Here is a 12,226-nt window from a genome sequence, read left to right as displayed (position 1 = left end):
TATGTAAAATATAGACTCTTCTATTCTTAAGGTTAAAATAACATAAAAGCATATGTTAATAAGATTCATTCTAACTGAAACTCAAGGGTACACACTAAGTATTCAAATCATCCAATAATTATCATTTATCATAAAAAATAAAATTGGTTATTTGACTTTTACTTTAATAATTTTTTATCTTAGCAAAATCACTCAAAGTATAGTAAAACAGAACGAATTAAGATCAAAAACATCAATCCTATTTGAATTCTGCTGTTTGTAGGAAGCTATTAGAAATGAATTGGACATTTGGATGAATCAAGAATAATAGAAATCTATTCTTGCAATTTACAGATCTTTTGAAAGCTTGCATATATAATAGAACATTTTCAAACGACAACTTATATATAGCACCTACTTTTAGCATCTACTTTGAACAACTTTTTTCTTTCTTAATAGTTGATTTCTTTAAGGTAATGCAGATAACTAGTGGCAACATCATAACTGAAATTCTGGCTTCATGACGACAATTTAGCGCTTTTTCAGAGAAAATTCATTACACCTAAGTATTTGTTTGTATACTTGTCACTTTTAAGGTCTATGCTTCATTTACTAATATTTAATTAAAATGCTCTCACATACCACACAAGCCTCCATTAAAACCTGCTGCCATCGAGTTGATTCTGATCCTGTAGGACAGAGTAGAACTGCCCTGTAGGGTTTCCAAGGCTGTAATCTTTACAGAAGCAGACTGCCACATCTTTCTCTCATGGAGCAGCTGGTAAGTTGAACCGCTGACTTTTCGGTTAGCAGCTGAGCACTTAACCACTGCGCTACCTGGACTCCTTGGAGACTGCATTAGGGCCCCATTTTTTCATATCTCCCTCCACCCACACCCTGTTAGTTTCCTCTGACACTGACTTTGAGCTTGGCATGGGCTTTGCTCTGGTCAATGGGAGGGTCGCAACCAGGCGGGCATGTCTCCACCTCCACTTCCTGTCTTGGACCCCTGCCGCCATGATGAGAACGTGGCAGGCCAGTCTTACTGGAAAGGTGTGGAGAGCTGATCACCCCAACTTCAGCATATCAGCTCAGACAGCTAGTGACCCCCTGTCAGGTGCTCACAGATGCTCAAGGAAGCCCAGCTCATAGGCCCAGAGCAGCAGAAAGGCCCAGTCCATGGAATCTAATAAGAAATGGTAGTTGTATTACACCATGGATATTGGGGTGGTTTGAGACACAGCAATAGCTAACTCATTCATATATATCTTGCCAGGATATGAAACACATAACATACTGGCATATATTGAAATAAGAACTACTCAAATCTACTCTTACTGGGAATATAATATATGCTTAGCTGGGTATAAAAATTAAATATAAATTCATTCATTGATCTGTATCTTGAGTATATCCCACCTGAATTCAGAGCATCTCACAAATAGACTTTATGCATTTAACACTAATGAGGGAAGACCAGATGAGTTGTGGAAGGACATCATACATAAAAAAACAAAAGGTCATTAAAAAGGCAGGAAAGAAAGAAAAGACCAAAATGAATGTCAAAAGAGACTTTGAAACTTCCTCTTGAATGTCAAGTAGCTAAAGCGAATGGAAGAAATGATGACATAAAAGAGCTGCACAGGAGATTTCAAAGGGTGGCTGAGGAAGACAAAGTAATATGCAAAGACCTGGAGTTAGAAAACCAAAAGGAAAGAACACGCTCTGCAGTTCTCAAGCTGAAAGAACTGAAGAAAACATTCAAGCCTCGAGTTGTAATATTGAAGGATTCTATGGGCAACATGTTGAATGATGCTGAAAGCATCAAAAGAAGATGGAAGTAATACACAGTCACTGTATCAAAAAGAACTGATTGACATTCAACCACTTCAGGAGGTATCAAATGATCAAGAACCAATGGTACTGAAGGAAGTAGTCCAAGCTGCACTGAAGGCATTGGCGTAAAACAAGCCTCCAGGAATTGACAGAATACCAACAGAGATGTTTCAACAAATGGATGCAGGGCTGGAAGTGTTCACTCAACTATGCCAATAAATTTGGAAGACAGCTACCTGGCCAACCGACTGGAAGAGATCCATATTTATGCCTATTCCCAAGAAAGGTGATCCAACCAAATGGGGAAATTATCAAACAATATCAGTAATATAACACACAAGTAAAATTTTACTGAAGATCTTTCAAAAGCGGTTGCAGGAGTACATCGACAGGGAACTACCAGAAATTCAAGCCAGAATCAGAAGCGGACGTGAAACAAAGGATATCATTGCTGATGTCAGATGGATCCTGGCTGAAAGCAGACAATACCAGAAAGATGTTTACCTGTGTTTTATTGACTATACAAAGGCATTTGACATCATAACAAATTATGGGTAACACTTCAAAGAATGGGAATTCCAAAACACTTAACTGTGCTCACGCAGAACCTATACATAGAACAAGAGGCAGTCTTTTGAACAAAGAGGATACTGCTTGGTTTAAAATCAGTAAAGGTGTGTGTCAGGGTTGCATCCTTTCACCATACTTATTCAGTCTGTATGCTGAGCAAATAATCAGAGAAACTGGACTGTATTAAGAAGAACAGGACATCAGGATTGGAGGAGGACTTGTTAACAATCTGTGTTATGCAAGATGACACAACCTTGCTTGCTGAAAGTGAAGAGAACTTGAAGCACTTACTGATGAAGATCAAAGCCCACAGCCTTCAGTATGGATTACATCTCAACATAAAGAAAACAAAAATCCTCACAACTGGACCAATAAGCAACATCCTGATAAACAGAGAAAATATTGAAGTTGTCAAGGATTTCATTTTACTTAGATCCACAATCAACACCCATGGAAGCAGCAGTCAAGACATCAAGTGACATACTGCACTGGGCAAATCTGCTGCGAAAGACTTCTTTAAAATGTTAACAAAGCAAAGATGCCACTTTGAGGACAAAGGTGCACCTGACCCAAGCCCTGGCATTTCTAATTGCCTCATATGCATGTGAAAGCTGGACAATGCATAAGGAAGAAGAATAGACGCATCTGAATTAGCACGTTGGAGAAGCATATTGAATATACCTCAGACTGCCAGAAAAAACTAACAAATCTGTCTTGGAAGAAGTACAGCCAGAATGCTCCTTAGAAGTGAGAATGGTGGGACTTCATCTCATGCACTTTGGACATGTTATCAGGGGGAACCATTCCCTGGAGAAGGTCATCATGCTTGGTAACGCAGAGGGCCAGAGGAAAAAGAAGATGACTCTCAATGAGATGGACTGACATAGTGGCTGCAACAATGGGTTCAACATAGCAATGACTAATTGTGAAGATGGCACAGGACTGATCAGGGTTTCATTCTGTTGCGCATAGGGTCACTATGAGTCGGAACCGACTTGAGGGCATCTAACAACAACCTTTAGCTTTAATATTTTTATTTTATGAAATGGCATAAATTATAACATCAGAATAAGTCATCTGTCTTCATTAAATACTTCAGTACAAAAATGTCAAGGGTTAAAGAGCCACTGACCCCAAGGATGTCTTCTACCAGCAGAGTTTTCCTGGACTTGGCCACATAAGCAGATACGGTGGTGCCCTGGGTTATGGGCCCGGCCGGGATGAGCCGTGGTTTTCCATCCTTCACTCCAGGTGGTGTGAACACACAAAGGCTCTAAGAAGAAAGAGACAGTGCTTTACAGCCTTTTCCTGTACATTCAAACGATACAAAAATACACCTAGATATTACTCAATAGTCAAATAATTCTGTGAGCCCTGTAAAAGAAGAAACATAAAATGAGAAAAGGTGCTTTGCAATGCATTATGCAATGATCAAACTCAAGTATCTGAGCTGGAATTATTCCCTATTCACACCAAAGGCAGGTCAGATACAGGTTTTAAATTAATTTCTAGGTACAGGAAAACCCTTAACATAGCCTCCTGTTTTGATACATAGAAAACACATTAAAATGAGAAGAAATGTACCCTGTAATTGGGTTCAAGTTACTGTCATATAAGAAACAGACAAACATTGGGCCCAACTTCTCTGTAGATTTGACACATACATCTCAAGACAGGATCAACAGCTATGAGCCAAAGTGATTTGGTTACACTTTTAATTTTCATTAAAAATCTTTCTCAGAACATTATTTCTCTTTTAAAGACTCAATCACTAGAATACTCTCAGTGAACACTTTGCTCCTCTCTGGGCAAAAAAAGTTGGCAAGTCTAGGTGTATCTTTCCCTTTCAAGTGATTGGGTGGCAGGGTAAAGTTCTGAAACCATTTAAAAATAAATCAGTTTAAAATATGAACAGTTATCTTGACTAAAAAAATCACATTTTAAAATAATTTTCTACTAAATAAGACTTGGTAAAGCAAGAAAACCATTTTGACACAATCATTTTATGATTACCTGCCATATTTGAAAAATCTTCACGTTTCCAGTAAATTCTCCCAAGACTTCACCTTACTTTTTCCTTGAATCGTATTTTGTAACCTAAAGGCTGAAGATCTCTTTGAAGCATAACTAGTAGACAATCTTCTTGATCTAAAACACGTTACTATTACAGTAAAACCCGCAAAAGCCGGAACCCGTGTCAACTAGATACCTGTCAGAAAGGAAAACTCAAATATTTTCCACTAACAGAGAGAGAGAAAAGTAGTAAGACTGCACCCTGTCAAAGGCAGAAAATCTGTGAGACCTGGACAAACAAGGCCGTCTTGTTGCGTTCCGGTTCTCACAGGTTTCACTGTAAGGTTTGCTATTACTAAGCTTGTTCTAAGGGTGTGACAAAGAGTTGGATAAATTTATTAACTTATTATGTTGTTAGGTGCCATCAAGTCGGTTCCAACTCATAGCAACCCTATGCAGAACAGAAAGAAACACTGCCCGGTCCTGCGCCATCCTCACAATATTTTAACTTATTATATATACTGGTTTTCACACTTTGTAAAGATAGAAAACCCTTCTTCAAACAAAATCTCACTATAATGAAGGTGATCAGGGGAAAGAGAAGCAGAATTTCAGCTCCTCTGGGTCCCCCGGCTGCTTCAAGCCTTTCGTGCCCAGCAGTACGTACAGTGACCATGAACTCTGTCAGCCTCTGGGGTTTACTGGGAAGCTGCTGAACCCCTGACAGTGCACGCCGCCACAAGACAGGGGCCTTATGACTGTTTGAGACTGAACAAGTGGGCATTGCCACAAACTACTGTGTTTACAGGGCATCGTAGGAAGTGTCTGAGTTTTGCGTAGGAAAAATAGAAATTTTGAGAACTTCTATTGGTTACACATATATACCAGCAGACCCCAGTGGGGACTCTGGTGTATAATTAGTGGTACCTCATATACACCACTAAACACTTAGGGTAGGCTTGTGGAAGGGGGCAAGAAAAAAAAATCCATACTACCTACCAAAAATTCAGACCCACTCAATGATTCAGCACGCTTCCATTCATGGAAACACATGGCATCAACAAAAAATTCGAAGCAGAAAATAATTGGGTCACTGAAGGGTTAAATTAGTCACCATTATCAAAGATTAAAGCTAAGTTCAAAATATTTCTATTCACAAGTATATCTACAACAATTAAGACTGCTTAAGCAGTAGTTTCTGTTAAGTACAATTCATGTAAAATATATTTTAAGTGGCTCTTCTAAAAAGGATTAAGCTTAAAATATTTAAATACAAAGTATACACCTCAAACCAAAAGAACAATAATAATAACTACATATAAGATGAGAAATTACAGCTTCATTATATATATTTTTAAAAGGCTAGAAATCAGTATCTTTGTTTTAAGAATTATTATTATTCCATTACGCACTTATGCATGGCATAGGTGAAGTAAGACTTTTGTTAAATTTAGTATCGACCAGTGTCCTAACAAAATTTGGTGTTTCCCCCTTACTAAGGAAGATGACAGCAAGCTGGGAAAGGCTGAGAGTGGAAAAATGATTCAAGCACAGGAAGAAGAGACAATTGCAGAAAACATTTAAAAGATGTGGTATATCTGGCCCAAGAAAAATCAAAATTGGCAATGATTTTCTCAAACTATGAGAAAGTAAGTCATAAGAAGGATGCTGAGCAATCATTTTTTGGGTTTTTTCCCTCTACCAAGGGCAGAATTACAGGAAATGAACTTAAATTGAACTGAACGGTTTAGATAACTCTCAAAGAATTATCTTGGGACAATAGTAGGAAGTAAACTCTGGAGCAAGCTCTCACAGTAGCTTTGGATCGTTTGTGTCATATTTGTTGGCTTTATTTGTTTGGTTGGTTTGAAGATATACTCAGTTAGCTTTTGTGGATGACTCAGACATATTACCCCCCAAAAAAACAAATCAAACCCGTTGCCATCGAGTCGATTCTGACTCACAGTTGACCTTACAGTACAGAGTAGAACTGCCCCATAGGGTTTCCAAGGAGCTCCTGGTGGATTCGAACTGCTGACTTTTTGATTAGTAGCCTTACCTCTTAACCACTACACCACCAGGATTTCCATATTTCCCATAGGCTCCATTTAATAATATCTTCAAGTTACACTCAGCTTCGTAATTCAGTAATGATGGAGTATCTTGTTGTTGGAAACCCTGGTGGCATCATGGTTAAAAGCTACAGGGGCTAACGAAAAGGTCAGCAGTTTGAACCCACCAGGCGCTCCTTGGAAACCCTATGGGGCAGTTCTACTCTGTCCTATAGGGTCGTTGTGAGTCGGAATCGACTTGATGGCAACGGGTTTGGTTTTTTTTTTTTTTTTATCTTGTTGTGTGCCATCGAGTGGATCCTGACTCACAGCAGCTTTACATGCCAGAGCAGAACTGCCCCATAGGGTTTCCTAGGCTGAAATCTTTACGGGAGTCAATCACCAGGTCTCTTCTCCCACAAAGCGGCTGGTGGGTTCAAACCATCGATCTTTTGATGAACAGGCGAGAGCTTAAGCATTGCACCACCAGGGCTCCTCTGAATATCTTACACTTTCTTATATTTTTAGATGATCATTTAATATAAGGCTTCTACATGATGTACAAGAAACGGACCAGCAAGTACTGTACCCAGGGAGTACGTATTAGACAGTCTGCAAATAAATGGTTTAGAAATCTTTCAAGTACTTGGCAAAACCAAAAAACCCAAACCCATTGCCCTCAAGGTTGATTCTGACTCATAGCTACCCTATAGGACAGAACAGAACTGCCCTGTAGGGCTTCCAAGCAGCAGCTGGTGGATTTGAACTGCCGACCTTTTGGTTAGCAGTTGAGCTCTTAACCACTGTGCCACCAGGGTTCCAAGTTATTTGATAGAATCTTTCAATTACTTCAGAGACTGCAAAAACTTCTCCTTGCAGATAACAATAATTATAAAAATATTTTAAAAAATGCTTACAATATGAATCTATAATTGCTTTGCTAATTAGCTCACTTTTTTTGTTGTTCACATTTGGTAAATAAAAATATTTCCAAACAAAAAGTATTAGCCCAAGAGACAGAAAGGGCCACATAAACCAGAGACTTCATCAGCCTGAAACCAGAAGAACTAGATGGTGCCCGGCTACCACAATGACAGCCCTGGCAGGGAACACAACAGGGAGTCCCTGATGGAGCAGGAGAAAAATGGGGTGCAGAACTCAAATTCTAGTAAAAAGACCAGACTTAATGGTTTGATTGAGACTGGAGGGACCCTGGAAGACATGCCACTGGGCTCTCTGTTAGCCCAAAACTAAAACCATTCCCGGGGCCAACTCTTCAGAAAAAGATTAGACTGGACTATGGGGCATAAAATGATACTCGTGAAGAGTGTGCTTCTTAGCTGAAGTATATACTTGAGACCAAATGGGCAGCTCCTGTCCGGAGGTGAGATGGGAAGGCAGAGAGGGTCAGGAGCTGGTTGAACTGACACGGGAAATCGGGGGTGGAAAGGAGGAATGTGCTGTCACAGGATAGGGAGAGCCAAGTACAGTCACAAAACAATGTATGTATAAATTTTTGTATGAGAGACTAACGAATTGTAAACTTTCACGTAAAGCACAATAAAATATATATATATATATCCAAACAAGAGCTGAGACTAAGTGCTAACAAAACATTCGATAAATTGTGATGTGAAGGCCAAATGCTCAGGTAGGAAGGGAACAAGAGGATGGACCTAAGGACAGACACTGTGTTCACTGCCTCACTTTCTGTGTTCTTCCTTATGGGTTTCCTACTGTTTTTTTCACCTCCATAGGATTCCCCTGTGCAAACCTCCCTTCAGTAATGTGAACTACAGATTGAGGGTCAATCCCTGGTTTGGACTGTGTTTCCTGTGGTAGGTGTTCTTCATGATTGACAGGCAGTTGTTACTGCAAACAGAAACAGTCCACATCATACCTAGAGGCTGAATTTTACACGTATTCAGGGACAGAGAAAAGTTTACTAAATCTATGTTTAATTATTCCACAGAAATAAACAAGTGGATAGTCATTTATTGAATAGCTGTATTTTCCTCACTTATTAAACTGCCACCTTGACAATATACTAAATCCCCAAGTATGTTTGGGTCTATTTCTGAACTCTCAATTCTGTACCATTGGTATTGTTTGCCACACTGTTTTAATTACTGTAACTTTACAGTACATCTTGTGATATGGAAAGGCAATTCTTGGTTTGTTCACTAATGTTTCAAATAATGGTAATTTATTTTTATAAGATATATTTTGCATTTTTCATTGGTGAAGATTTTGAATTAATGCACTAACAAATGATGGATGTAAATAAATTCTAAAGGAATTCATAAAGGAAATAGGGACTTTATTTTTCAAAATCAACCATTATAATGCTTGACACTTAGGACCAACTAAATTTTAGAAATACTTACAAGAAAAAAAAAATATTATTTAGGATTATCACTGTTATTTTCCTTACTAGACACTAGATGGCCCCGACAGTAAACAAACACAGACCTCTGCAGACTGGGGTTAGCAACCAGCCCCTACATTCACCTGGAAATTGAAATATGGATAACCTGTGTGCATAATCCTTAAAAATAAACCTGGCAAAATTCATTGTGAAACTGAAAAAAAAATTACAATTATTATAAACTACAGTCTCTAAATACAAAGAATGCAGTATTTTTAGACCATTCAAGACTATTTAAAAATATATTATTATATTAAGTTATATTACATTATATTTTAAATTTTGTTATGTTATGCTTTATTCTATTATATATCAACACTTGGATTTCTCTGCTTTTCCATTTTCTCCCAGTTTGCATCCCAAGTAACAGAACTTTTGAGTTGTATTCTTCCCAGTTTGTGGTTAATACAGATCAGATGTGATGGAGGGCACACCCAGAAGCAGAGCAGAGATAGTGACAGTGGGTCGCAGGACCCAGGTGCTGCGTGGCCGTGCACAGACGCGGGACAAGGAGCCCAGAGGGTGGGGCTGGAGTACAGGCCTTTGTTTCTGACCGGCCTGTGAGCTTGAACAAGTCATTCAACCATGCCAGACCATGCTGAAGGAGCTCTGGTGGCACAGTGGTTAAAGCGCTCCGCTGCTAACTGAAAGGTCTGTGGTTCGAATCCACTAGCTCCTCAGCAAGAGAAAAGACCTGGTGATCTGCTCCCTTAAAGTTTACAGCCCACAAAACCCTGTGGGGCAGTTCCATTCTGTCCATAGGGTCGGGAGGCTATGTGACGGAATGAACTCAGCAGCACTCAACAACAACTCACCAAGCTTACTTCATCATTAAAATGAAAAGGTTGGATTAGAAAATTTTGAAGTGTCTCTTTTAGCTTTAACATTCTATGATTCTAGGTATCCTAATCTCATCCAGTCCCTCATGTTTATGAGTAAAATAAAACAACAAACACTTAAATGTGCTAATTTACTCTACTTGTAAATTACGAAGCGATTATTTAAAAGATAACTGGTATATGAAAAGCTATCTGTGAATTTATTTTAGGAATTAAAATTTTTAAAGTTTAGAGTTTGTAAGGTTTTCAGCTTTTAGGAACAACTCGGAGATGATACAAGAAAAATTTTATAACAGTAGAAAGCATGTTACATATCAGTTTGAATATGTGCCTAAGTCTAAAAGAATGAAAAATGTAAAAGCATTAAAGTCAAATTAATGAGAAAATTATTTTTGTCCAACCAACAGTTAAAGAGCCCCTTGTACAGGGAGACACTGCTAAGTGCCAAGATACAAACGTGTTGTTTCCTCGCCAGCCCCAGATTCGTCACAAATGGCTTCTTCTGCCTCGTCCAGTAACTGGGATCCTCAAAGCCCCACGGAAACATGAGCTAATCACTGAATCCAGCATTAGGTAGTGGGTCCACCTCCACCAGCCCCCTTCCACCAAAGCCACACCCCGTGCACAGCGGGGTTCTTCATTAGCACACCTGACCTCCTGCTGTCATTAACTGTTGATCTCCCTGTGTCCCCACTGTTTGTACATTTTTTTTTAAATTGTACTTCAGGTGAACGCCCACAGAACAAACAGTCTCTCGTGAAACAGTAGTACACATATTGTTCCATGACATGTCAACCCTCTCCCTTCTCAACCTTTTTTTTATTTTTTTGGTGAAAATATACATAGCCAAAGATACACTATTTCAAAAATTCCTACATGCACAGTTAAGTGACATCGACTACGCTCCTCCAATCGTGCTGCTATTCTCACTTTAGATGAAGGCCCATAGAACAAAATAGTTTCTCATTTAACAGTTAGTATACATGTTGCCCTATGACAATGGTTAACAACCTCATAACACATCAACACTATCCTTACTCAACCTTGGGTTCCCTATCACCAGCTTTCCTGTCCCCCTCTGCCTTCTGGCCTTTGTCCCTGGACTGCTGTGCCTCATTAGTCCCATTTGGTTCTATGGGGCTGTCCACTCCCGGGCTGAACGGTGAACCCCAGAAATGACCTCACCGCTGAGCTAAAAGGGTGTCTGGGGGCCATACTCTCAGGGTTTCTCCAGTCTCCTTTAGGCTAGTAAATCTGGTCTTTTTTTTTGTGAGTTAGAATTATGTTCTATATCCTTCTCCAGCTCTGTCCAGAACCCTCTGCTGTGATCCTAGTCAGAGCAGTCAGTGGTGGTAGCCAGGCACCATCTAGCTGTACTGGATTCAGTCTGGTGGAGGCCTTGGTAGCTGTGGTCCATTAGTCCTTTAGACTAATCTTTTCCTTGTATTCTGTTCTCTTCATTCTCCCTTGCTCCCGAAGGGATGAGACCAGTGGAGCATCCCAGATGGCTGCTCACAGGCCTCTAAGACCCCAGACGCCACTCACCAAGGTAGAATGTAGAACATTGTCCCCACAAACCGTGTTATGCCAATCGAGCTAGATGTTCCCCGAGACCATGGTCCCCACAGCCCTCCACCCAGCAATTCAGTCTCTCATGGAGTCTGGATGTGTCTATGGGGCTTCCATGACCTTTCCTTGTACAAGTTGTGCTGGTTTCCCCTGTATTTTGTACTGTCTCACCCTTCACCCAAGATACCACTTATCTATTGCCTATTTGCTTGTACATTTTTTGATAAAGGAAACAGTTTTTATTATCTCTGTATGCCCAGGACTTGGTACAGGTTTTGGGGACATAGCCAATGTTTAAAAGCGGTTCACTGAGTGAATGACATTTGTGACATAACATTTGACCAATGGAGGTGAAAGCAAGTTTTAGAAAGTTTAAGAGGTTTGCCCGAAGTCACACAATTAATAACTAGTGGATCAGAACTCATAGAATCCAACTCCAGAACCAAAATTCTGCTTTATGGAGAAGCTTTCCTTCTTTTCCTGAAGGGTGACCACACTGAAATGTAAAGGTAAACATAGAATTCACCTGTCTGGCCATCTCTTCCTGGGTTTGGCACACTGCCTGACATGGTCAGTGCTCAAAAGCATCTTGCTGATGTTTTTAGATGTCTGTCCCACTCCTTTTTAGAAAAGTAGTACTTTAACACTGTTTTCTGTCTCTTTCATGGATAGCGACCTATTTGGTTTTCTGTCGTCATTTGCATCAAATCGGGTCATTTATATTTACCTTGAAAATTGCTCGTTTTATCTAGATTTTCACATTAAGTTTGTTGTTGTTAGATGCTGTCCAGTCAGTTACGATTCATAGCGACCCTATGTACACCAGAACTACACACCACCGGGTCTTGCGTCATCCTCACAATTGTGCTATTTTTGAGCCCATCGTTGCAGCCACTGGGTTGATCCATCTCGTTGAGGGTCTTCCTCTCTTTTGCTGACCC

General features: G+C 39.8%; 1 protein-coding gene across 1 annotated transcript in view; it reads right to left on the bottom strand.

The window, feature by feature from the left end:
- Positions 1–12,226, bottom strand: part of PDE10A (phosphodiesterase 10A) — a gene marked incomplete at its 3' end in the record, with an annotated part of 329,742 nt that overhangs the window by 95,622 nt on the left and 221,894 nt on the right. Inside the window, exon 6 of the mRNA XM_023728251.1 lies at positions 3,518–3,658. Coding sequence (XP_023584019.1) covers positions 3,518–3,658 — 141 coding nt within the window. The remainder of the gene's footprint in view (positions 1–3,517; positions 3,659–12,226) is intronic.

This window comes from Trichechus manatus, unplaced genomic scaffold (assembly GCF_000243295.1).
Source record: "Trichechus manatus latirostris isolate Lorelei unplaced genomic scaffold, TriManLat1.0 scaffold00002, whole genome shotgun sequence".
Lineage (NCBI taxonomy): Eukaryota > Metazoa > Chordata > Mammalia > Sirenia > Trichechidae > Trichechus > Trichechus manatus.
This window is presented reverse-complemented; position numbering and strand designations above follow the sequence as displayed.